The 27,481-nt window shown below is 42.4% G+C and overlaps 1 protein-coding gene across 1 annotated transcript; it reads left to right on the forward strand.

Annotated features, from left to right (window-relative positions):
* Window positions 1–492: 492 nt before the first annotated feature.
* On the forward strand, window positions 493–25,920 carry KLHDC1 (kelch domain containing 1; the record flags this gene model as incomplete). Its single annotated transcript, XM_008944246.1, has 12 exons — window positions 493–563; window positions 2,856–2,973; window positions 3,912–4,030; window positions 5,668–5,746; window positions 6,667–6,750; window positions 7,897–7,980; window positions 13,863–13,921; window positions 19,765–19,877; window positions 21,062–21,134; window positions 24,996–25,080; window positions 25,380–25,432; window positions 25,746–25,920. Coding segments are annotated over 12 exons (1,113 nt in total), but the record flags the coding sequence as incomplete, so codon positions are not given.
* Between the last annotated feature and the right edge of the window lie 1,561 nt (window positions 25,921–27,481).

The raw sequence follows: 27,481 nt of genomic DNA on the forward strand, positions 1-27,481 counted from the left end.
TATGGGACTGTTGTGCTACTTCTTACATTTCCCAGTGACTTAACTGTTGCCCTGTGCTGGTTTCTTTATTTTTTCAAATTGCATCCTGTTCATGTTGCTTTTGAATATTGAACCCTCACCTTACCTCTGATACACTAAACTTATTTCTTTATAATCTTCACACCTCCAGATGTGCTATAAAAGGTGCTATTAACAATCAGCAAAGCTCAGCCACATCAGGAAATACCTAGTGCAGGATTAAGAGCTTCAAAAAAAATGAAAACCATCTCTTTTTTTGAAACTTAGTATAAAAATATATTAGCATTCTGGAGCTGCCTGTTGAAAACTGTAATGATCAGAGCACTCGTGCTGGGCTGTGACTTATGCTCTGGTAGCTGATCTCCTGAAGATGACTCCGTGTTGCTGACTGACATGATTTGATGTTTCAGGTTTAGAACGTGTGCTGTGCCATGCATCATTGATCTGACATTTCCAAATTCCTTGTGCTTTCAGTCAATTGAAGAAAATGAAGTTTACCTGCCAAACGATGAGCTCTGGATCTATGAAATGGATAGTGGGCTATGGTACGTGGCCTAATTTACCCCTAATTAATATAGATAAAGTTGATCTTTGCCTAGATTACAATTAGGTGCAGTGAAAGGGCTTCGGTTACGTCACGTCCCCTGGGGTTTAAACAGCAGATGTTTAATGTAAAGACTGAAGAACACACAGATGTACTTGCAAATTAACTCTGGGGAACACATTAATTTCTTAAGTATAATTGCTTTTTTTGAAGAGGATGTTTGAAATGCCCAGCTTAGGGCTCTGTTGTTAAAAGAGGCGCATTTTATTGGGGCATTTATTTTGGCTTAGTTCTCCATACGTGAACTTTTTTTGTTAAAAGGAATATTTAAACACTAGCAATTTGGGTTCTTGATCTATTTACAATTATGTATTGTTTTGTTATTAATTGTTTTCTGAGTGTATTTGCATAAATAACTCCTAACTAACTAGATCTTGCACATCACTAGGAATTTATTCTTTACCTTTTATGTTCCTTGTGTTTACATATCCTATGTGGGGAGACATAAAAATGACTCTTTAAAATTTTCCAGTGGTTTCTATTACAATATTTTATTCAATCTGATAAAGTCATATCCACTCAGGCTTATAGGTGTTTTCTGCCAGCTGTCTTTCTAGTTTCCCACTTGTTTGCTTGATTTTGGCTTAAAAGCAACAGTTTGGAGGGAAGAGGGAAGGAGAACTAGACCAGGAAGGTGTCCTAGAGGATGTGGGAAGTTCCACACCTGTGAGGCCAAATCACTGACAGGAAGGAGTTTGTATATGATGGGTTGTGAAGTTCTGGCCAGTCTTTTTTCTTTTTTTCCTTACACTCATACCCTCACTGAGCCTGTGGGTTGCTGTCCCTTGGTGAAGGGGCTGGCTAAAGCAACCCTGTCAGTTGTACTGGTACAGCTGTTTGTACAGTCACCTGAGAAATTGGATCAGGAGAGTTATCTGGGTTAAATATAACTTCATTTCTCAGGGTTATTTTTAACCTGGAGCTGTTCTGGATCTCGTTCAGTTTCCCAACACGGTCCTACACGTCTGGCTGAGTGTGCAGCATGGCATGGGAGCAAGCTGGAGCAGAGGAGGGGAAGGAGGGCTTGCTTGTGGCCAATCTTTGCCCCAGCCTAGGTCTTTGAGGCTGGAGTAAGGTCAAGCTTCAGAACTCAAAGCTGGAAGTACTCTCTTCCTCTCTATGGCCACTGGTGGTAGAAAATGAAGGCATCTAGATGAGGGTGAATCAAACAAGGGATGAGTGGAACTGGCTGGGTCAACATGTGTGGTGAGAGTAGAGCTAGCAGAGAGGAAAAAAGTGGAATTTGGCACGAGTCAAGTCAGGTGGAGAGTTGAGGAAAATGAACTGGAACAGCAGGGGAAGAATCTTCAACCAGAAACCGTGGAGTGAAAGCTGGGGTGAGGAGTTGAGTGCCAGCACAGAGAGGCTGGGTTTGGCTGCTAAGTGTCTCCTGGTCTTTGAGCATCTCTGTGCCAGGACAGGCTGAGAGCCCTGGGGCTGTTCAGCTGGAGAAGAGAAGCCTCAGAGGGGATCTGATCAATGCTGAGCAAGAGCTAAAGGGCCCATGGGTTGAAGAGGCTGGGGCCAGACTCTGATTTTCAGTGGTGCCCAGAGACAGGACAAGGGGCAGTGGGCACAAACTGGAACCCATATGTGGTATATTGGCATATTTGGTACCAGAATTATTGAGTTCTTCTGGCCTTTATTCCTACTTCTGCCTTAGTTCTCCACTTGTAAAATAACAGCAATACCCTTTTTCAGGAGTTTTTGGAGTTAATGGTATTTCCAGCTTTTGAATGATGTTTCAGCTCTATTAATGCTCTGTCAATACAGGCTTTCCCTTGAGGAAAGTTGAGATGCTTCACAGACAGACAGTATTCACATCAGAGACCACAGGTCCACTTGTTTTCCTTACACTCAATAACACAAAATAACTTGTTAAAAAACAAACAAAACTCCTTACACAAAATAACAGCAATACCCTTTTTCTCATTTCAGGAGTTTTTGGAGTTAATGGTATTTCCAGCTTTTGAATGATGTTTCAGCTCTATTAATGCTCTGTCAATACAGGCTTTCCCTTGAGGAAAGTTGAGATGCTTCACAGACAGACAGTATTCACATCAGAGACCACAGGAGCCTGGCTTTGTGTGTCAGCTGTAGTTCCTAGTGGTAGCTACAGCCAAAACCTTTACCTTTAGGTCTAAAAAGTTCTACTAAATCTGTTTTGGCTTTGTTGATTGTTAGCAGGTTTGAAGGTGGCGTTGTGAAACTTCATGTGTGTGTTAAATTGCAGGACGATGCACCTGATGGAAGGAGAGTTACCTACCTCCATGTCAGGAAGCTGTGGGGCAAGCATCAATGGGAAGCTGTACATTTTTGGTGGATTTGATGATAAAGGATACAGTAATCGGGTATTGTATTCTTTTATTTCATAACTTCCTGCCTTTGACTCATAATGCTGCTCTTACTGTTTTGTCTGGTGTACTTTGCATTTGAATGAAAGCTTTCCCTTATATTGCCGCTTATTTTTGTAGAGGAATTGTATTTTTCAAGTGACAAAAATCTTTGCTTTTTTCTTGTTAATGCTCAACTCCATATATTTGGAGGGATATTTCACTGGATGACAACTTCAGGATAATACCCTTTACATGAAACTTCCAGTGTGTATTCTGAAAACTGCCAGTGCTTTCCCAGTTGCTTTTTTCTTCTTAATACCTTAGCAGCCATAATTGCAATTGATCTCAGAATATCACTTTTATTTTTTTTTTGGCTTTTTGATGGTGATTATCTTATATAATCAGGTAATAATTAAATTAAAACAGAGCTGCCAGTTTTCCTTGTCACCAAAGACCTGGAGTAGGACAAATGGATTGAGCTGGTTTGTCATTTAGTGTCAGTGAAGTCAGGATTCAATCCTGCCTAGAAACTGGCTGAAGTGGAGCCTGGAATCAAGTTACTACTTGGTTCAGAAGACTTGTGGATTTTTGTGGGCTTACCTCGTTAGGTGAGGAGGAGAATTGAACTGGGAGAGAGTTGAACAGGAGCATTGAACTGGGAGCAGTTATTTGCAAGGCTGCAGCTGGCTCTGGAAGGAGCAGGATGATCCTGGGCTGCTCTGGCTGAGTGGAGGCAATTTCCTAATTCTCCCATTTTAACTGGGTTCTTCTGGTGTATTGGAGCTTCCTAAATATTGCTACATATTATAAACTTCACTGTTCCTTCCTTTTTTTCTTTTCTAAAGGAAGTAGTGGGTTCTGGGGGTGGGGAGGGTGGTTCTTTTTGTTGGTGATGTGTGCTGGATTCTTCGCCATCATTTATACTGAAAATATTGTAATTTTTTTCTTTTAAGCTGTATTATGTTAATTTGCGAACAAAAAATGGAACCTATAGGTGGAAAAAAATTACAAATTTTAAAGGTCAACCTCCTACACCACGTGACAAGCTTTCCTGCTGGGTGTATAAGGACAGGTAACACATTAAGAATATTTACTATGTGTTAATTGCAGAGAGGAAGTACTATAAAGCGAAGAGCACACAGGTTTGGGATTCAGGAAACTCTAATTCTTAGCTTGACTTGCTCTGGGATTTTGTGTAACTCTCCTAACAACTTTCTGCCAGAGTTTTCTCACATGTGAGCTGAATTAATGGTGAGTATAAACCCACTTCAGGAGAGGGTTGGGAAATTCAGTGAAACTTTGGGGAATGCTTTGAGAGTGGAGATAAAATTCATTATGCATCTATGAATGATATTTTTAATTTCTGCATGTTTTTGTGGCATCATGGAAGCATTAAATTGTTACCTGCAGTAAAATATATTTAGTATATTTGGAAGGATTTTAATGGCATACAAATGCTGACAATCACAAGGGCATTTCAGTGTTTATCTTTGTTTTCTAAGAACCAAGACAACCTAGATATAGTGTATTTAGGAAAAATACTTGGCTGAAAATAAATGTTTCACTTCCTATTCTGTGTTTATTATGGAATTGTCTGGATATTGTGGCATGTGTGGTCACAAGAAAGTGACACATCAGTGATTCATTAAACAAGAATATGATACATGGTGAACACTGCACATTTTAAATGATTTCTCTGTTCCTGACCTCCACATCTCCAGAGGTTTTTGTATAAACTGCATAATGCCTCTGAGTACTGGCATCTTGGGTTTGTAAATCCAACAGAACTGCAAGATCTGTGCAAGTTACTGTATTTGAACAACTTCTTAGCTGCCAACAAGGTTATTCAAAACTACAGGAGATCTGTTCAGAGCATCATGTGATCCACATACTGAGAAAATCACTTGGTTGGGTGGCAGGGTGTAACCTTTTCATTTAAGAGAGGTTTTTGGGGACAAGCTGTGCACCTTTACAGAATTATACCTTAAAATGTCACAAGATGTGCATCTTGCAGAGGAGGATGTCTTGGTGTGTTGCACAATGCTTTCAGTAACTGTTTCCCTAGGAATGTCAGTCTGGAATGACCTTCACCATCCCATCATTTCCCAAATTGCCTTCTCCCAAGAGAACTTAAAGCTTTAGGAAGCATAACTTAAGGATGGCTATCTCATGGGTGGAATTTTGGGCTGGGAGGTGTGTAACAGTACTTGCTCAGCAGTGCTTAGCTGAAAGAATCTCTTGAATAAGCTAGAGAAGGACCCTGTGGGTCACAGGCAGCCTGTGGGCTGAACCTGGGGAATCTTTGAAGCATCCAGCAGGTTAAGAGGTCTGCCAGGAGCAGAGGAATTTCCCTGGAGAAGGGCAGGAACTGGAGCAGAAGCACAGATGATGTTTCACTGTCTGGTGTGTTCTGTGGCGTTCGGAGACGCACCTCTGGGAAGGCGACTGTGATAAATAAGGAGCAGAGAACAGGGACTCTGAGGCGTCTCACCTGGGTTTCCATCAGGCTTGTGGAGGAGTGTTGCTATTTACCTTCCTCTCAGTAAGATTTGCTGTGTAATTTAGTGCAATATGAAACCTTTTACATTGTTTATGTTATTAATAGTATAGAAGGTAACCCAAAATGCAGAGTTAATTATTCCAGCTCATTCATGTGAATGCTGCTACAAACCAGGAAACTGAACTTGTTTTTTGTTGTTCTTCTTTCAGGCTGATCTATTTTGGTGGCTATGGCTGCAGGAAGCATAACGAGTTGAGTGATTGTTTTGATGTCCATGATGCCTTTTGGGTAAGAGACTTGTCACAATTCAGAGTGATTTGTCCTTTCTGACTGCCAAAATGTGATCTTTTATCCCATACTCAAGGAGTATGAAAAGCTGTCTGATTTTCCTTTTATCTGTAGCATCAGCAGAAATGCAAATTAGACTCTCCTACTTTGATTTGAAGTTTCAGATCTTGCACGTTGGGAGTGGTGGGTGTTTGGTGTCTTCCAGGCACCCAGCTCGAGGCTCTGAGTGCAGTGAAGTAGAACACTGTCAAAGCAAGAACAGAGGCACTATTTTAAATCTGAAAACATAGTTTAAATCTGAAACTCCCAGAAAATGGAAGAATTTATTCCCTTGAAGGTGACGATAGGGAATTTGTAGCTTCACAAGTCTTAACTGAGAAATACTTTGTTAGTTCCTTGAATTTGTTATTCAAGAGTAAATGCCATTATTTTAAGATGCCTGGATTAGCTAGTTTCCTATAATGATTCCTTACAGTAATAGAAAGGAGGAGGCAGATTAGAGTATTTAGTGACAGGGATTAATAAGAAATATATATGTATGCAAGGGAGTATAGATCCTTGCATCAAATGTTAAATACTGACTTGCAGCAAGAGATTCTACAAAGTACAAGCTATTTATTTCTCAGTATGTTATGCTAAAAATGACAATGTAGAATTTGTCTCTGGCAGTGACTGATGTTGGAGTCCCAAACCCATTTTCCCAGGTGTCATCAGCCCTAACATTGCTGAATGCTGCTGACCTTCAACTAGACACAAGCTGCTGCATTGTCATTAAAAATACTAATGTGTTCCTTTTAATAAAATTCTGTATTTTAGTTTATTTTCTGTTTTGATAGGTCACTGTTGGATTTGTATCCTTCAACCACAAAGATTTGAAAAGAAAATATACTTATTTTTAATTTATTTCACTTCTTTTTTAGGAAGGACAGATATTCTGGGGATGGCATAATGATGTTCATGTTTTTGATACAACCACACAAACTTGGTCTCAACCAGCAATTAGAGTGAGTATGGTTTTTAGTCTCCTCTCCTGACACAATTGTGAGTTTTACAGGATGTTAATAACACAGGATGTTATTAGACTAATGGTTTTTCTATAACATGGTTCTGATGCAAAAAATACCCCAAGTTTCAGAGAGGTGTTAGAAATTTGGATACCTTAGAAGATGATCCAGTGTTCTGTACCTAGGGGATAGTTCTGAGCTCAAGCTTTGTATTCAAGTTTTAGGCAGCTGTTGGGAGTATAAAATGACTGTCAGTGCCCTGGTAGTGGAAAGACAAGGCATTGGAATACTCCAGAAAATGTGAGGGATTTATGCTCAATATTTTGAGTGCTGTGTACATGGAGTTGCTGAAATCCCCTCAGGAGTTAACGTTGAAAAACCTTTGGAACTTGTCTCCCAACTGTGCTATAGTTGTTAGAGTAAACAAATATTCTTCAGCAAATAAATGATCTAAATAGTCTCCCAAAGGAGCATAGATACTTTCCCAGTAAAACAGGAATGGGGACACTTGTGGTTTTTTAGAGTATACTATAAAGGTTTGTAAAATCCTGCTGACTTTACCTAAGAACTCAACAGAAATGTATTGTCACAAGTGACTGACACTATTTCATGGTCTTTGTAGGATGTCCTAAAAATCTTATAAAACTAAATGCAAAAAAAAAAAAAAGAAATAACCCTGGAAATGTAAAAGCCAATTTTGGCATTTAACTGTTGAACATGAAATTTTAAGAGCTGATTTCCAGAAGTTTTTGTTCCTGTTTGAGGGTTTCCTCTTTGGCAAAATAAAGCTGCAGAGGAGATACCAACAGTAACTGATGTGTTACTGTAATTTTATGCTTAGGGATTGGAGATTAATTAATTGAAATTCACTTCAGTAAAGCCATGATAAATGAGACCAAGAGGGAATATATTAAACATCAGCAACTGAGGGAACTCAATTAAAGCTGTCCTTGGCAATTAGGTGTAGCTTCTAATGCCTGTGGAGTCTCAGACATGACAACAAATGATTTCCTTTGAAAGCTGCAGTTGGGTCCCATATTGATGCATATTGGGCTGTATCTTTGCAGTCCCTGTGTTACTGACTTGCCACCATCCTTGGCTGGCACTTGGATGATGTTCTGAAGGATCTTCTTTTGGTTCTTTCAGGGTGGAGATCCACCTCAGCCTCGAGCAGCTCACACATGTGCTGTGCTGGGAAATAAGGGTTACATCTTTGGAGGACGAGTGCTGGTTAGTGTTTAATTAAAATGTTTTATCTGCAGTAATATAATTTTCTTGGCAGTTTTTTTATAGCAGATCCCTTTGTAGTAGAAAAAAATCCAAAATATCTTTGGCTTAGCCTGTGTGTTACAAGTGTTGAATCCAGGATGCTTCTTTTCATCCCTTTCTACCTCACAACAAAGAAGAGTCTGTCTTCCTGGCTGTAGGATTCATGATGAAGCATACATTGTCCCAAAAAGGGGAAAACCAGATGACTGTATAGCAACTGCAAACGTTTATCAATCAACAGAAGCAGCTGATGTGTGTGTAAGCTCTGTAGGAGGTGGTTCCTCAGGAGTGGAGCAGAGGCAAGCCTGCTGATAGCCCAGGTGTAAATCACCAGCATTACTCAACGTGCTGTGCTTGCTGCAGCTTACCTGATTTACACCACAAACCTGCTGGGTTTTTCTTCCCAATGGCACTTAATGCAACGCTAGCAAGGAGTAAACAGAACTGGGGCTGTAGCTTGTGCCCCCCCTGCTAAAGAAAGAGACGTGTAAGAGCAGTCAGCTCCTCCTGTACACACCTCACACCCTCACAGCTGCCTTCTGGGAGGGCAATGTGCAGCAGAGCTGCTGGCATACAGGAGCTGAGATTGACCATTGCAGCCTGTGGTTCTGAAAGGTGGGACGTGCCAGAATTCAGCTGGCTTTATAATTGAAACTTCTGTCATTTTTCTTTGTATGTGAGTGACTAAAATACAGATGTCTGCAAGAGCAGCCTGTGATTGTAACATCTGGATCCGAAGCCCTTGGACTCGGTGTGCTCAGGCTGGCCCAGGGTGCTGCAGCATGGTACCTGAGAGCACAGGCTGCTGCAGGCACAGGGTATTCCAGTCCTGTTAAGCCTCTCCTCTGCTCTCTGCATCTCAATTTTGCAGTCTCACTCTACCTTCAGTGTGCTCTGTGCCCTCAGTATACGTGCAGCATACCGTAGAGATTGCTCTGACAGCTTCATGCTATGGATCCACTGTAAGCTCTTCACTGCAACTCCAAGGCTCCTATTTGCTTTCCTGATAGTTGATCTAAGACTGTAGCATTTAATATGCTGTGGGAGGATCCTAAATCCAGGAAATAGTCAAAGCTGTCTGTGCAGGATGCAATCAGTGCATATTTAAAGCAAGGCTAGATTCCTGATGCATAATTTTAACTCCTCCTTGCTTTTTTCAACTTAAAAAAAAAAAGTCTTAGGCATCATCCCCCTGGTTACCTGGACCTAACAAACTTGAAGCCACCACTGGTAAGCAAGGAGATACTACAACCTCTCAGCAACACACTAAAGTTTTCTAGGACTAATCAGAGGAGGTTTTCTCTTCAGTTCTGCTCTGCTGAAGGATTCATGTAAGAATTCAAGCCTGTGGCAGCAATCCAGTATATTAAAAAAACCCATATTCCTGTCTTATGTCTGAAAGTAAGGGTGGTAGTGTATGTATATTTTTAAAGGTCTTTGTGTGAGCTGGAGTTTATCAGGATGTGAGAAACAGATTCTGCAAATCAAGTGGAAAAAACCCTCCTAATTTAGGTGACTCTGTAACCCTCCCTATTTTTTTCTAAATTTAAGTTTTTAGCTCTTTTGACCTAAGCTAATTTAGAGCCTTTAATCATATCCAGCTAGAGGATAAGACCTGATGCTTTCTATCTCTACTACTATGAAAAATAACAGTGAAGGAGCTTTTCAAACCCTCAGCACTGTGTTTCTAGTTCTGTTATGTGAAAGAAAAGGAGTTAACTGTTGGTTGGAGATGCCCTACCATGAGCATAGGCCAACATCATCTTGGAAAGCTGCCTTAACCTCAACCCTGTATTCTCAAGTACTTGCAAATGAAGCAGTGTAGAACTGCACGTTGTTCCCTGTGTCTCTGTAAAAGCTGTGCTCTCTGTAGGGAACAGCCCACAGCTCTGTTAGAGAACAGCTTACTCCTGCTTGCTCAGACAGAAACCAGACCCCACAGACCGAGGCAGGCTCAGAATGGTCACACCACATCCATTTTTTTTTGGTTTGAATTGCCTCCCACAGCAGCAAGGAAAAGTTTTCACCCAAGTACCTTTTCAGAGAAATCAGAAAAGGAAGTGGCCACAAGTGGTCTTGTTTATTTTACCTTTATGTTACATGGCCTTGCACACCATCTCTGGAGTTGTTGCTCAAGCCCCACCTCTGACTGAGAGAGAACTGCATGCAGTAGCTACCAGAGCTGTAGGTTTGGACAAATAACTAAGAAAGAGATTGAAAAAGTATCTAGGCTTACTTGAATCTTGTGTGTCAGGGTTGGCCATGCCAGGCTAAGTGAGCCCCGTGCCTCTACCAGGGCCTTGCTCCTCCATGTCTGCTGTGTAAATCAACTCTTGCTAACCACAGCTGAAATGAACCCTGCCCCTCATTTAGCAAGACGTGAGAGGGAGAGAAACCTAGATGGGAAGAAGTGAACATGCAGCTCAGGACCTTCTGAGCTACCACTGAACACCTCCTCAGCCTCCAAAGCCTTCCTCCCTCTGGCTCTTTGTCAGCAGGGGCTGTCTGTGCGTGGTGCAGAGCTCTCCACCCCAGAGACAGAACAGCAGTGAGGGCTGTGTCTGGGCTAGTCAGGGCTGCTGCACTGGGCCTGTTGCAACTGAACTGCTTTGTAACTCCAGCTGGGATTCTCATGCAGCCTCTGCAAGGGAAATTATTACTAAACTGGAGCTCGCCTGTCATTCCTCCACTGTGCTGCTGCATGATTAGATGTGCCCAAAGAGCACACGTCCTCTGGCTTCTATTTAACTCTGACTATTTGACTATGAGATCCAGAAATACAAGGAGGCTTTGATCTAAAAAGGTTTTTCTCTTCCTTGGGTAGCACCAGCCTCCTTAATAACCCTTTGCTAAATTTCAGAGAAACTGCTTGGGAGCAAAGTCCAAGAAGAGTGAAATTTTGGAAAGCTGTGTTTAATTTTGTAGGAGAGGAGCAAGTGTAACTTTCACCTTAGTGATTACTTTTGATTCACTTTCTATCCTAGAAGTAAGTGGAAGGAGACTCACAAGAGCTAGGCAGCATTCAGTGGGGCTTGAGGAATTAATGTAAGTCAAGGAACAGGAAAGGAAATCTAAAGATATCAGAAACCCAGTACATTTCCTGACAACAGGAGTGACTCCTCCCCAAAGGATGAAGTCTTGCTTTTCTCCATAGATAAAGGAGCAAACACAGGGTTGCTCTGCTCCATCTTCTCCTTCTAGTTCACCATAATACAAATCTTCCCAGGGAAAAGGCTCTACAAGGAACCAGAAAGGGCCAGGAAGTGTCATGAGGCTTCTCCTATTCATCTTTCTGGGAGGAAAGGGCACCTTTTTCCAAACTTGGAGCTAGAACTGGTAAAAGAAGATGATGATGATGATGATCAAAATCAATTGTACCAGGAATCATTTGAAAACAGGCTCAGAAGTGTTGTGTGGACTCTGTTCCTCCAGGTAAGCCCCTGAAAAAAAAAACAAATGGGAGAAAGTGGGAAGGAAGGAGAGTTAGTTGATGCAAGGCTTGGGTTTGATTTAGGTGGAAAATTTTTGTGTAAAGAATGAAGTAACAAAGTCTTTCCAGCAGCTCTTCACACATCTGATGCCTTAATATATGCATGTTTATATTTCCCCTTCTCTCTGTCACTGAAGATGAGAAGATACATTGAACTGCAGTCCTTTTCTTAGAAAGATTTGAGCTGTGGTAGCAGTTTGCTTGTAAATCTGGGGATGGGGAGCTGCTCAGAGCTCACTGTAACAGCAGCCAGCTGTAAATCTGTCCCTCTTCACACCTTTCATCCTGAGACAAAGCAGATCCTGCTTAATGTTTACCAGGCTGCAAATAAAAGAATGTGCCATAGATCAGTAGGATGTCTAAGGAATCCTTGTAGCTCCAAGGGAAATACCCTCTTAGGAGGCTTGATGCTTTTAAGCCAACTGAGAATCTTTTAGGATTATCAGCTAAATGATTAAATTTAGTAGATAGTATTTAGAAATACCTGAGAAACTGCAAGGAAACTTTGCCTGTGGGAAGTGCCAATCCTATAACCTGTGTGCTTCACAGTTTCCCAAACAAAGGTCAGGGAGAAAGAGATTTTAGTTTGTTAAAGCTGTGTTAAAGGACTGATTCTTGCACATAAATGTCCAACTGATGCTGTGTTTCAGGTTCCAGATGAGGTTGATGTACTTGTGCCTCTATCAATCTGTTGAGTCATGAGAACGTAAAGATTATAACACGTTGATTTCCCAGGGGCCAAGAAGCTGGAAACTGCTCCATCTCCTGCCTAATGCCTAGGAAAGGAAAGTCAGCGAGGAGGGCTTGAACAGCACCTTCCTGAAACCTTAATTTCCAGCATAACAGCAACTTTCCTTCTCCCCTTTCTTTAGTAGCCATCCTCCATATCAGTCTGTGTTATTCCCACACGTTACCCAGTTAAATATTTGTAGCTCCAGAGGCCAGGATGTTGCTCTTCTCCCCAGGGGTCTGGCTGTGTACAGCTCCAGCAGAAGACACTTGGTAACCCCATTTTGCTTTCTGCTTGTATCCTTTGTCCCTCATCTCCTTCCAAGCCACCCGAAGGAGCAGGGAGCTGAACAGACTTGTCATGGAAGGCAGCTCTGTCCCACTAGCTGTCAGTTGGACCACACTTGATTGTCACATTCACCCTCTTGCAGGGGTCAAGTGTCTCAGGCCGTGCACTGAACCCCCCACCTTCTGCTTCTCTTCACTGCTGGCCTCTGGAGAGGCATTCCCAACTGCTGGTCACCATTCTCCTCCCTAGGAGAGCAAAGGGTTAGCACATACTTGATCAGAGGAGGCCGTAGCTATCCCAAAAACATTGCTGTTCCCTGAGATACCCTGAGAGGTTTTCCATAGCTCTGGTGGACAGCTGTGGAAGCCTCTCAAACTCCCTGAGTTCTCAGGGGTAAAACTACTGCCGTTCTGACCTAAGTGACAAGTCTAGTTTCTGCTGCAAAGGACCTGCAAGCTGGAGAGAGGCTTATTCTAATAGATCTATGGACTACCCTAGGAAAAAAGGAATTGTAAGGTAAGGCAAGATACATTTCCCTACTTCTCAGATACTGTTTTGTAGCACCTAGGGGAATAAGAAATGCCAATTGAGTGTATTGTGAGTCATTGACATTATTGCTCCCATCTAAAGCAGAGAAATTCCTTCTTGCATTCTCCCCCCTTTGTTTCCAAGGCTTCATTTCCAAACACAGGCAGATAGGCAAGTGTATTGATTTCCCATTGTTCTTATCAATATCTCTTATGATTTCATGGCAAATGCTAAAGGGTCATAAAACCTTCTCAATAGCAGTAACTTTGTGAAAAGATTTCCCTTCCAGAAAAGAGAGAAAACCCCAGATGAGATCAACTTTTTGTGGGATGTCAGGTCCTGAGCACAGTACCTGCTAGAATATTGCCAAGAATAAGTGGCCAGGCAGGAGGATGCACAGTTCTGATCAGAAATACAAAGAAAAGTAATGAGAGGAAACTCTAGGTAGAGCATTATACCTTCTGCAACAACCCACCATGAAGTCCATGGATGAAAATGGAATACGTGTGCAGGAACTGAGTACCACCTGGTTCTTCACTATTAAACCACAATGAAAAACTAAAATTGACCCCACACTGCCGTTGAATTACTGTAAATATTCTTGCTAAGTAGTCTTCTGAGAGTTGCATGGGGGTTTTGAGGAGAAATACTCTTCATCTGCCACATAATCCAGTTACTTCAAGGCACATAGGTACAGTTTTCTTCAAAATGTTGTTATTTGGAATATGCTGTCCTGGGAAGGCCTCTCTGAAGGACTTTGCTCAATGTTTGCTTAATATAACAACTGGGATTTTATTTATTTTTTAGCAAACTAGAATGAATGATTTACACTGCCTGAATTTAGACACTTGGACTTGGTCTGGAAGGTAAGTTTGTCTCTGTTACACTTCATGTTGGACGTAGTAGATTGAAACATATTGTTAAATAGCTCCACTGCTAATTTTGTAGCTTTTCCAAGAGCAGAATGAGAGGTTGGGGGCTATTTTAACAGCTGTTATATTGTGATTTCAATTTAATTTAATCTGGTTGTGATTACTAAGCTTTTCCTGTTCTGCATCAAGGCCTTAATGATGCTTTTTTTCAGCACAGCATGTAGTGATTTAACATCCTAATTTTCAAGATGGGTACGTTTAGCCATATGGAATTTTAGCTTTGGTGTCTTTTTGACTACTGTTTTTACTATTTTTACTACGTGTATTTGGCTCATTGTGGTACAGATTGGGGAAAAGTCTCTGCCCTCCTCTTCCAAGATAAACATCTTCACCATTTTTTTTTAAAAATAAAGTAAAAGGGTGACCTAAATATTCCAATTTTAAATACCTATGTTGGGTAACTTCAGGCACTTGTGACTGCTCCTGCACCAAGTGTGTTCCTCTGCCCTCGAGCCCAGAGCAGAGTGAGGGAGCAGACACAATCCTCTCTCCATTCCTTCCTCCTGCCAAAGAGGTCCCATGATGTCCTTTCAAAAAAACTTCTCTTTGAAGAATTCTTTAATTAGCACTTACAATTAACTAATGAAGTACCAGGGGCCTGGGGACGGAGCCTGCACTCGGGTCACAACAACTCCCTGCAGTGCTCCAGGCTGGGGCAGAGCAGCTGGAAGTGCCCCAGGAAAAGTTCCCGGGGGTGCTGGTGGCCAGCTGGCTGGAGATGAGCCAGTGTGTGCCCAGGTGGCCAAGAAGGCCACCAGTATGCTGGATCAGCACTAGAGTGGCCAGTTGGACTAGGGCAGGGATTGTCCCTTTGGACTCAGCACTGGGGAGGCTGCCCCTCAAATCCTGGGGTCAGATTTGGGCCCCTCACTCCCAGAAGGACCTTGAGGGGCTGGAGCGTGGCCAGAGAAGAGCAACGAAGCTGGGGAAGGGTCTAGAGCCCAAGTGTGGGGAGGAGCAGCTGAGGGAGCTGGGGGGGCTGAGCCTGGAGCAAAGGAGGCTCAGGGGAGCCCTTCTGGCTCTGCACAGCTCCTGACAGGAGCCTGGAGCCAGGAGGGGGTCGGGCTCTGCTCCCAAGGAACAAGGGACAGGACAAGAGGAAATGGCCTCAAGTTGCCCCAGGGGAGGTTGAGGTTGTCCCTGAGGAACAATTTCTTCCCCTGGAGGGTTGCCCAGGGCTGTGCCAGGCTGCCCAGGGCAGTGGTGGAGTCCCCACCCCTGGAGGGGTTTCCAAGCCGTGGAGATGTGGTGTGAGGGACACAGGGCAGTGGGGACCTGGCAGTGCTGGGGAATGGTTGGACCTGATGATCTTAAAGGTCTCTTCCAACCAAAACAATTCCATGAGTCTATGAACAGCTCACAAGACTTACTCATGGTTTAGTATAGACTCTGATCATGATAAATTTAGGAACCTACTATCCATTTGATAGCACCTCTGTAAAGAGTCTTTGAGAGACTGAATAAAGAAATTTAATAGAGACTAAGAAAAGACATTTAAAAGATCAGGGGGGAGGAAAAAATAGTCTGTGTAGAGTGCTGCTGTGGTGGCCCCTCACAGGAGGTGAAGTGTTTGGATTTGTTCATACCTAGAGGGGCAACTGATCAAAGGCTGAGCTCAGAGGGAGCTTCCCAGGCCTGAGCTCAAAGCCTGGTCTGCCAGTTTAAAGAGCCTGATCTTGAGGAAACCTGAGGAAATGAATTCAGGCTGTCACAGAGGGCAGAATCTAGATGAGCTATTGTCAGCTGCCAGTCAGGGGTGAGGGGAAGGGTAATTCCTGGGGCTAGATGATACTTCCTTCAAATCATTTATTTGTGGTGATTAATTATCTGCTAGGGAAGAATCCTCTCCTGTTACCAGGCCACCTGTCAGCAGGCACAGACAGACAGTGCTTCCTAGCATGATTTCATCTCCTGATTACAAAAGGCACCAAAATCAGTGTATCTTTCAGAACCATATCAAATCAGTGTTTACATTTTGACTCCAGTGTACAGTCTTTGCACAGATTGTTTGGAAAATTATTTCTGGCTACACACTTTCATTCATCAAGTCAGTAGTGATGAATGTATTGGAAATTGGGCACTTGCAGGGATCATCTTCAATGGCTTTGAATAGTTCTAAAATCAGACAATCCACTTCCAGCTGAAAACTGCCTCTAAAAAGCCCAAGTCTCATTCCAGTGTTTCCAAGGTGGGGAAATTCCTTCATACTTGTTTGGTGTCAGGCTATTTTCTCCTCTAGGTGTTTCTTGCAAGGAGCCTTTCCTTTCCTAGGCTGTAGCTTCCGATTCCTTTCTGCTGAAGTTTCTGATCACATAATGAATTAAAAAATGGACAGGATAGAACCTTTCTGATCTTGATAACAGAATTATCTGGGTTATTCTGCGGCTTCAGAGAGATTGTCTTTGATTGTCATGTGAATTATCACCAAATGATACTCAAGGATTTAATACAGATTAAAAAGTTTGACTGGCTGAATGCTGCTGACAAATTGACTGCAAATGTTTGAAGTTCTGTAAAGTACAGATCTAGCAAGGAGAACTTGGCTTGTAGAGTCCTACATCCACTTACTGGACATCTTCTCCTAAAAGTAAAATTCCAAGTGATGATTTTGTTTAAATGATGATTTTATTTAAAGCCCTGTGGCTCCTTATTAAGCAGTCATGTCAAGTTTTTCTTACTCAGCTCTATGCAGGTTTCTTAAGGAATCACATAATATTAACATATTAACCCAGGAATATCTTCCAGCATGAGATCACACTATTTTAGTTGCCTTGTCTTCCCTGAGCCCCACTGAGCTGTCACCCAAAATGTCCAGTATTTCATTATTTCTGTTACTGTGATAATTTTTTGTATCAGCAGCATGAAAGATTGAAACATCACCCATCAGTATCTGGATATATATTTTCTAAACAGCAAAGCCTGTTGTATCTCAGCACACTCTTGCCTCTTCTGCCAATTTTAGAAACATCTTATACAAGAGTTGTACGAAGCTCCAACGTTGTGACTTGGCTTCAACTTCAGTGCCAAATTTAGGAGGAGAGCTTTGCAATCTCTGTTTAATTAGCTATGATCCTACAGTCTTTGCTGCCAGATGGAGAGCTGCTTCACAGTCCCCAGTAGTGAAATCCTGAACTGCAGATGCCTGAATTACTCACCCAGGGCTTCCACTGTGCTCACTTAACAGAAACAGGCACTTCTTGGGCATGAGGCAACTGCTGCTAAGATAGAGATCCAAAACAGATGATGAGTTGTGCTTTTCAAGGACCTGTTTCTCTTCACTGATTGTAAAAGAAATAGAGATGACTGTGTCTGTCCACACTGTTAATATTGTAGATAGAGTTCACTTCTGTGTATATTACACTCACAGAACCCCAGCATGGTGGGGGCTGGAAGGGACCTCTGGAGATCACCTCATCCAACCCCGCTCTAGCAGCTCACCCACAGCAGGGTGCCCAGGATGGCATCCAGGTGGGTTTGGAATCTTTCCAGAGCAGGAGACTCCACAACCTCTCTGGGCAGCCTGCTGCAGGCTCTGACACCCTCACACCAAAGAAGTTTTTCCTCCTGTTGAGACGAAACCTCCTGGGTTCCAGTTTGTGCCTGTTGTCCCTTGTCCTGTCTCTGGGCACCACTGAAAGTCGGAGTCTTGTCACATCCTCTTGCTCTCCCTCCCTCTAGCTCTTGATCAGTATTGATCTGATGCCCTGTGAGTCTTCTGGTTCTCCTCTCCAGGCTGAACAGCCCCAGGGCTCTCAGCCTGACCTGGCACAGAGATGATCCAGGCCCCTCAGCATCTTCACAGCCTGCACTTGTCTCTTTCCAGCAGATCCTTGTCTTTTTTAACCTGGGGAGCCCAGAACTGGCCACAATACTCCAGAGGTGGCCTCACTAGGACAGAGTAGAGGGGCAGGAGAACCTCCTTTGACCTGCTGGCCATGCTCTTCTTCCAGGACACCACTGGCCATGGCCACAAGGGCACATTGCTGGCTCATGGGGAAATTACTGACTCCCAGGTCCTTCTCTGCTCTGCACAGCTCACCTCACAAGTGGATAGAAAAAAAAGAGTAGCTGATTCTTCAAGATCTAGTCTGCCTGGGCTGAAAATTCTTACCCACCCTGGAGAGCATCTGACTGAGATTCTGACCCTGCAAGAGAAGTTAGAGGTTGTTCTGTCCCGGTTAGAAGGCAGAACTGTGTCCCAGCTCCCTTATCCCTCAGTTTCCCAGATAGAGAGGTAAATAAGGAAGGCAGGGGTAATGAAAACCTTGCACCAAATTGAAAATTAACAAAATGAAATATATTATTTAACAGGGATCAGAAAGGAAGAAGGGAAGGGGTTTAACAGGGTACAGAAAGGAAGAAGGGTAGGGGTTTAACAGGGAAGGGGGGTTGTAGGAACAACAAGGTAAGGAAGATTAATCTTCCAAATATACAAAACCCAAATGTTGTGCTGAGGCTCCCCGGTGCTGGATCTCGCTGGATTGAGGTGGATTGAAGCTGGATGCACAATCCTTGGACGTGGATGGAGGCAGGGAAGAGTCTGTAGATCAGGCCCAGGTCTCCAAGATGGCCATGGCCACGTGTAGCACAGGGAGCAGCAGAGCAGCGTGTGCCCAGGTACAAGGTCAAAGGAGCAAGAGGAAGAGAGAAGAGGAAAAGGAAGGCGTGCCTTTCTCCCCCCTTTTATAGACCTTGGCAGGAAGTCCGGAAGACAGGAAAAGGGGAGTGGGAATAGGACAGGTGTACGCCCCTTTCATTCAGGCTTGTACCTGGTTTAGGGTTTCAGATCTCCACCCACCAGGGGCAGCAGGTTTCAAACCATTACAGAGGTGTTTGCACCTGCTTTTTCCATCCTCTTTCCACAGTGAGCACATACTCAGTATGTCTTGATTCTCTGTGTCTAACTTTAGGTGCTTTACAACAGAAGTTGCCTCTTTGCCTAGTATCAAGATGGCAGACGGGCTGATGCCCTCTGGATCCCTACTCCTCTCTGCTGGGATCCTCCTGAGACAATCATACACCTAAGTGCTGAGCTAAGGTGACATGAGTTCAGGCCACCCACTCTAGGTGATCCCTTATGTTCAGGTTCTTTACTGTTCCCATTCTCATCTCAAGCATACCTGACTGTGCAGAGGAAATGAAACCAGTATCAAATCTGTCTTTGTGTAACACGAGGAGAGTTTTGGAATAAACCTGCTCTGGTTTATGCATAGGAATCCCATTTCTTACTCAATGTGATCTCAAAGTTTGGGTGAGCCACCACTGTGTTAAAGGCACGATGGCTGACGAGGTGGTAGCTTTTGGCTAAAAGCTAAAGCTCTTGGACCATTTAAGATCCTTTTCCTTGCAGTAGGGAGTCTGTAGCCCCTTGGGATTAATTAAATTTTATCTCAATATTATCTCAAATAACTGAGTCTGTTTGACCTGCATGAACTGTGCAGTTTGCTTGAATACATAGCCCCTCATTTGCTGTCCCTGGTTCCTTCAGCTGTAGTTCGGTGGCTTTGGTGATCTTCAGAAAACAAAATAACAGGCAGTGCTGTTTCCTTAGGTTTGCTTTTACATAACTGGTTGTTTAGGGAGCAGTCACCACCAGAAATAACTTTATTTCCATTTGAACACCACTCTTCTTGAGAATAAACACAGATTGTGTAAGTGTAGCTTTTTCACCTGGAAAAGAGCCAAGCTTGGTCTAGGACAAACTCAATTGTTAAATTTTCTGGCAGATTAATTCTCAGCATCCTTTGAAAACTTGTTTTTGTTTTTGTTTCACCAAGAATTAATATCAGTGGAGAGAAGCCCAAGGATCGATCCTGGCACACGTTGACCCCCATAGGAGATGACAGACTCTTTCTTTTTGGTGGACTCAGTTCTGATAATGTTCCTTTAAGTAAGTAAATTGTAGATTATCAATCTATCATGCTCTCTCAGTAATGACCTCGGGTAGTGTCCACGTTTATTGCCCTTCTCAAACTGCTCAGACATAAATCTTGTCACAGAATTTTCGTGGCACTTGAGTATTTCTCTGGCTGTCTCATTTTTTTTTATAGAAACTTAGGAGCACATTGCATGGTACAATCAGAAAGTATAGTAATAAATCTTTCATCAAACTGTTTATTGTTAAAAGAATAAAGGCCAGAATCTCACACATTTTGATGTGAAGAAGGAGTAACTTTTGGCAGCAGTTGCAGGAGGAAGATCCAAAGAGTAATGTCAGCATAATGCAGAGTTTTGGATGAAAAACAAATCACAGCTACAAAATGTTAAATAGGAAGTAGGATAGTCTTACACTGAGTTCCTTTTTGTTGTGGTTTGAGACTTGGAATGGGGGCGTGACCTTCCAGCAACTGGGAGGACCCTGGGTGGGTGTGAAACCATTGTATTCCCTCCCCTTCCCACACACACTCTGATAAGAGGCAGGGAGTGGGTTCTAATTTCACTCCTGCCTTGGAGCTCGGAGAGGAAAGTTCTCCTTTCACTCTGTGGGACCCTGGAACCATTTCTGAGGGTTTTGTATATGTTATTTTTTGTATTGTTCCCCTAATCTTTGTATATATTATTTTCCTTACCTCCCTTTTTCGTTTTCTGTTCGTTGTTGAACAATATACTTCATTTTTTTTTCAAAAGTGTCTCTCTCTCGGGGGGGGGAGAGGCGAGTACATAGTTCTGTTCCGTGTGGGTCCTGCCCTGAAACCCTTTTTACATGGAACCAGGACACTTTTCTAGAAAAGGCAACTTCTTTTAATGAAAAAATCTGAAATCAGTGAAAATAGTTTTGAGTGTCACAAATATATTTCAGTAGGAGTGTCACACATATATTCCACTGGGAGGGGCAATTTTCTTAATATATCCAAAAGGGGAAAAAAAGTGTATTTTAATGCTACATTTCAATTTAATTTCAATTCTCTTGAGTGAAGAGCTAAGTGAAATTACAGAAACTGAAAAGATGTGAGCTAAGGTGGTGATGATGTTACTGTTACCTTAATAGAAAGTGTTCTCAGAGCTTTTTGTATATATGAAAATATTCATTCTTTTTCTCAAGAAAAAGCACTGATGTCTGTCCTTGTGTTGTAGGTGATGGCTGGATTCACAGCATTACAACAAATGGGTGGAAACAACTTACCCACCTGCCCAAGAGCAGACCCAGGTACACAAAACCAGATGATGTTTGCTGCAAGTTTAGCACTGTAAAAAAATTAAGTCATTTTAAATTATTGGGCAGTATTTTTAAACCACAGATAAAGATATTTTAGAAAATGAATGCAGCATGATTAGATACTTGGCTTTACTAACCTGGTCAGGTTCCTTTAGACCTGATTATAACTTCTTATATTGGTTATAACTGATCATTAATTGCATTATGATGATTACTTGCATTAAAAGATTTTTTTGGGATGAAGGATCTGGGTGTCCAACTAACCTGCTTGTTCCATAGCCAAATTATTTTTATATTTTTGTTGTATATAAGTTATATAATATTTAACTAATATTATATTATACTATATTTTATATATAAGAAAATGTGTATCACACAACTTTTCAGAAATTGGTAAGAATAATAAACGCTGATTAATGTTAGAAACATTATTAGAAACACGGGAGACAACCATAAAAAGGTTAACAGACCTTTCAGGGTTCAGAAGTATTGTCAAATACCTTGTTTGGTTGGTTTTCTTCCCCTGAGCAGAAGCAGATAACAATGATTAGAGTTTTGCAAAGCTGAATTTAGTGCTCAGCAGCACAGGAAGTGGCTGGGGGGGTTTGTTATTTCGAGGCCCTAACTGCCAGCTCTAAAGGTCTTTCTTCTGGAATGTCTATTGTTCATGCTGGGAACAGCATTGTCCCTTCCAGCCCCTGTTCCTCTTCCCTCTCTAGTTTAAGACTACAGAAAAAGATTCTTTCTGACTGAAAAAAAGCAAGTTTCATGTTCTGAACCAGAAGCTGCTGTTTTAAGAGCAGGAACTTTTGGGTTTTCTAACAGTGTTTGAAGCATTCTCTGTATTTATAATGTAAATACTGTTAAACCGATTTGCTGTAGGTAGTAAATATTCAGTTTTTAATGGAATTCCTTCTATACATCCACCCAGGTACTCTCAGCACAATTTTATGTCATTCTTGTAGCACAGCAGACAGTTCTGGTCTGGCATTTGCATGCTTCCTGCCTTATGTTCTGTTTTCTATTACTGCAGTATATTTACCTCAATTAATTTTCTTCCTGTTTTATCTTATTCTAGGGTGTCTTAAACAGCATTGTTAGACCAAGTTTTCAACTCTCTTATATTTCAAACTCTGTCAATCCTGAATAAGCTTACACATTAGCTCCACATGAGTATTTTCTGTCTTTTTAGGATCAGTGCACTGATAGGAGGGGACTGAGGACTGCCTTAAGTAGCAAAGCACATCCTTAGCAGACAGGGAGCATGTTTGGCTTTGTGTTCAGTCCTCCACATGGGCAATCCCATAAAATTTAACTGTTGAATTAGGCTGCCCTATCTCGTGTGCCTTATGAAACAGGATGGGGAAGGGACAGGCTGCAGCAGCTCAGCCTTCACCCTGCACTTCACCTGGAATAATGTTTGTGCCTTGGGTGGCAGTAGGGCTGGGTGGTAGGAACCCAGGACTCTTGACCCCCATGTGGTTTTCAGGCAATTCAAGGGCAGATCCCATGCTGGGCTACCAAGTAAAGCTGTCACTTGCCTGTGCTAGCAGAGCTGCTTTCTTTGCTGCAGCAGCAGCACCAAAGATGGTTCCTGAGACTGACCCTGCTCAGTTTGCTGGGGCCTGTACTGGAGCCCAGACCCTCCTAAGAGAACAGTGGGAAGCACTTGGATCCCTGTACATACACAGGATTACTGCAGGATCTCTGCAGCTGGAAAAGGTTTAGGTCACATGTTTACAGTGTTCCTTTATGGCTTTACAGCCAGACTTAAAAAGCACTGATGATAATATGTATATGTGTGCTTCTTATTATGAAATAACAGAAATATATATATAACAGGCAGTATCTCACACATGAATTAGTGTATCATTCCCAGTGCTTCTGCAAAATTGATTCCCTCCTTCAATTCCGTAAAGTATAATTCCCTTCAACTGTTTTTTTTTAGTAATTTCTAAACAAAAAAATCATCTTCCAGGTTATAGATCTGTGATTTGGCAGCAAATATTCTTCTTTCTGCCCATCAGTTGTACTTGAGCTAACATTTTGCATGCCAGGCTAAAGTACAGAACAAATTGTGTGTTGAACTCACAGATTCCCCATGTTTTCATTGTGATGTAATTCTGTTGCTCCAGATAGAAGAGCTGTGTAAAAAGGTGCCATCAATTCAGCATCTCTGTAATCTAAATAACGTGCTTTGTTAGAATGTTTAGGTGATAAGTTAGAGCAGCTGTGGAGAGGACATAAACTCTGTCAGTCTGTAGGAAAAGCAGCAGGTTGGCAGCTAGGATGTCTACAGAGTGAAGGCAGGAAAGGCTCCCCAGTGTTCTTCGGTGACGGAGTCCATGCCAGAGTTTTCCTAAAGCAGATAAGGCAGAGTCAGATCTACAGGTATGAGGAGGAGAAAAGGTGGGATACAGTTTAGCTAAGGGAGAACAGTGAATAATTACTGCTATGAATGGAGTTAAGAAAGTGAGAACGTTTCCTTGTGCATGAAAGTCATAGTGGTGTGTGTTATTTTGGTGAAGCAGACAAAGGGCCAGAGCTCTGTGGTGATGATCATCTTGTGGTGTCTCCTGCAGTGTTAAAATCACAGAGTTTGAGCTGCTAATAATGAAACTAAATCTAGCAAAGTGTAGCTGCTGAAGTAGCAGACTCTTTGTTTAAAGCAAGATTTTACAAGTCAGGTTTTGGATTGGTTTGGGTTGTTTTTATACGTCCTTCTATATCCACAACCCAAAATTTACTTGTGGGTATGATGTCAGTAACTGATGCACAGAAGCTGCTCCCCAGGAATCTTTGGGGGAAGCATAACACTGAGTCAGGATAACTTGTCTTCTGAAGCTCTCCTCCTTGTGTGCAGGGATAAGAGTCAGTACTGAAAACTCCCACAACTGTTATTATGAATTAAAGAAATAGTGGAAAATTTTAAAAAGAGGAAAAGAAAAGCTCTTCTTGGCAAAAGCTTGTTTTGTTTAGTTGTTTTCTAAAGATTTTCCACTGTAACATTTTGTTGGACTGATAAATAAGGCAAAGGATATCTAACTAGAGCACAGAAGAGTCAAAAAATGACAAAATATATTGGTTTGTATGAAATATGGTGATCTGAAAGGTCTTTTCCAACCTAAATGATTCTGTGAAATTTAGTGATTCAGCAAAATTCTCAGGAGATGGGTGCTCACATTGCTCTCTCCTTTTGTTTTGTTAAAGCAACAAGTAATATGGTATTTTAGGGTATTATTTTCTTTACCTCTGAAGACTTCTGAAATGTTGTTTTATCTTGGTTTGCTAAGAAGTGAGGGTTACCTTGACCCATTTCACTGATATTTGCCAAGGAAGTAGGAGGCTCAGAGATACTGAATCCCAACCTACTCTGTCTCAATAAATGGCTGAAGAGAAAAGAGCCTCTGGCAACTGCCTTGCTCCAGAGAGTGCTTGGTGCTCATTCTCCACTCTTCCCCAAGCACATGATCACAGGCTGATAAAGAAGAGGCTCCATTGTTTCTGCAGCTCACAGAACAACCTGGGAAATGCATTATTTAAAGTAGAAAAGCCCTCTGGGGAAGTGGTGGGGCCAGTAAGACTTCAAGGCTCTGTGCGTAAGTAGTGGAATCACAGGAGTCAAAAAGTGACCTTTAAAGTTTCCTTCACTTACATCCCTATAGCAAAAGAGCCTTCTCAAAAGAAACTTAAATGTGAAGAATGGAGGAGAGTCTATGTGAGGTGAAGAGGTTCATAGCAACTAAACTTACAGCTTCTCTGAAACCCTTAAAACCAGTAAATTTTTAGGTTTGTTTTGCTGTTAACACCCCACTGCTTGGTCACTGGTTCCATTTCTGATTTTATTTCCAGGTTGTGGCATACGGCCTGCCTTGGGAAAGAAGGAGAAGTGATGGTGTTTGGTGGAAGCAAAGATGACTTGCACTTCATGGACACGGTCTGTAAACTGCAGGCTGAAATCCTGTCACTTGGACAATTAATGTTGATATAAAGTTAATACAAGTGGTGATATCATGGGGTTCATTCATTTCACGTGGTGTTGTGTAGCTGCTCTCAGGAAGTAATTTAGGGTGTTTTTTTTCCTTGCCCTCGCTGGGCTCATAAAAAGGAATTTGTTGTTCAGATTGTTTATAAACTACTATCTCAGAGTTACCAGTTTTAAATGTTACATTAACCTAGAAAATCCTGACAGAAGCTGTTTGTCATTTTAATGGTTCTTTTCTTTCTGTTGATCAGGGTCACAGCAGTGACTTGTTGATATTTCAGACTCAACCTTACTCACTCCTCAGGTGAGTTGGGGCTATCAGCATAGAGGGGTGAGTTAAATTGTCAGGTCTGCTGGTACACACGGGTTCTAACCACGTACTCATGTGGGCAGGTCAGAGAAATATTTACTACAGAGGTAGTTTTTATGAAACATGTGGTGATCTGCAGTGGTTTAAACACTGGTGGAGTTTTATAAAACCCTGTCCTGCACGTGTAGATGAATGTAGTGAACATCACAAGCTTTTGTTAGACATCACTTTTTTGTCTCTAGTTATAGACCTTACTTAAATCTTTCTCTTTTTTTGCCTTTTTAAAACTTCTTTATTCCCTCCTCAGGTTGTGTCTCGACTGCATCGGCAAAAACGCCACTCTCCTGAAGAACCAAATACCCTGTTTGCCATCAAAACTCCTGCAGCAAGTGCTGAAAAAAATAACCTTCTGGGCTGCAGTGAGCCACCGGCAGGAGAAGAAGGCTGAAACTGAAAGACAAAGCCAGCTGAGCTCCACATGAGCCACAGCAGCAGAACTGTTGGATGCTGTTGGTTCATTTTCAGTGTACAGCAGCCTTTTGTTAGGGAACTTGACTAATGCTACAGAACACCTGTATGTTAAGCTGGGTTTCTAAGTGAGGGCTGAGGACAAAGAAATCCTTTTTATGGAAGTCTCTCACTTTTCTGCATTAAACTGATAAAACTTCATTTGTATATATGGTTAACTCCTGCTCTTGTGGTCTGAATGAGACGGTCCATACAACTTGTTCTTTTTGAAGGCAACAGATGACACACAAGATGTTTCCAGCTGGATAAAATAGGGCTTAAGTCCAAAATCTCAACTACAGCCTTATCAGCCTTTCTGAAAAGCCAAAATTAGTCCAGCGCAGTCTCTTTGGAAGAGCCACGCTTCTCAGCCATGAAAAGGCCATTTGCCACCACTGAACCTTAGTGCTTGATTCCACCAGCTCCTCCTCCCACCACCCAGTCCAGTGGTGGAGCCAGATGTTGTACCTGCAGTAGGAAAATCACTGAGATGACCATGGAACTTGGAGGAAGAAGCTGCAGCGCTCCCGTTTGTGTAGGAAGGCTTCGAAATACGTTGGTAACAAGTTTCGTAACATGAAAGTTGATAAGAGGATTTTCCTGCTTCTGTAATCAACGAGTCCTTTTTGAAATAGGTTGTATATTGTATTTTGGATGTGTAAAATTTGTATTTAATTCTTGGGTTAAAAAAAGGAAAAGCTTATTTATTGTTTAAAAAGAGCCTATGTAGTACTTGCTATTTTTCCGTTTCAAATATTTAGGAGCACAGTCATTAAAGTTTTATAGAGAGTTGAATCAAGATGGATTTTGAATACATTTTTTTTGACAACTTTATCATCTGCAAAACTGACATAAAGGGGGAAGAGAGCTTTTGGAACAAAGTTATCTCATAAAGGGAAGTTTTGTGACTGGGTGTTGAAGCACAGGCATTATTTTATGTGGACTAAATTTAAGAATTTAGTATTAGGTGGCAGGGATTTTTAGTGGAGAAGTTGCCATCTCTGGGCGTTCTCTTTCCACAGCAATTCCCCAAATCTCTTGCTGGGCATGGAATAAGAAGGACCTTGAGGGGCTGGAGAGGGTCTAGAGAAGGGCAACAGAGCTGGGGAAGAGTCTAGAGCCCAAGTGTGGGGAGGAGCAGCTGAGGGAGCTGGGGGTGCTGAGCCTGGAGCAAAGGAGGCTCAGGGGAGACCTTCTGGCTCTGCACAGCTCCTGACAGGAGCCTGGAGCCAGGGGGGGGTCGGGCTCTGCTCCCAAGGAACAAGGGACAGGACAAGAGCCAGGCTGAAGCTGTGTCAGGGCAGGTTTTGATCGGTTATTACGAATCATTTCCTCCCTGTTCGAGTGGTGAAGCCCTGGCCCAGGCTGCAGCGGTGGAGTCCCCATCCCCGGAGGGGCTCACCACACGCGGCACCTCAGGACACGGCTGAGCGGCCAGCGGCTGGACTCGGCGACCTGGAAGCTCTTTTCCAACCTTAGCGTTTCTCTGCTCCCACAGTCCCCTCCGGGGGGGAGGGGGAAGTTTGGGTGACAGGC

The sequence above is a fragment of the Merops nubicus genome, unplaced genomic scaffold (genome assembly GCF_000691845.1).
Source record: "Merops nubicus isolate BGI_N331 unplaced genomic scaffold, ASM69184v1 scaffold5677, whole genome shotgun sequence".
NCBI classification, from domain to species: domain Eukaryota; kingdom Metazoa; phylum Chordata; class Aves; order Coraciiformes; family Meropidae; genus Merops; species Merops nubicus.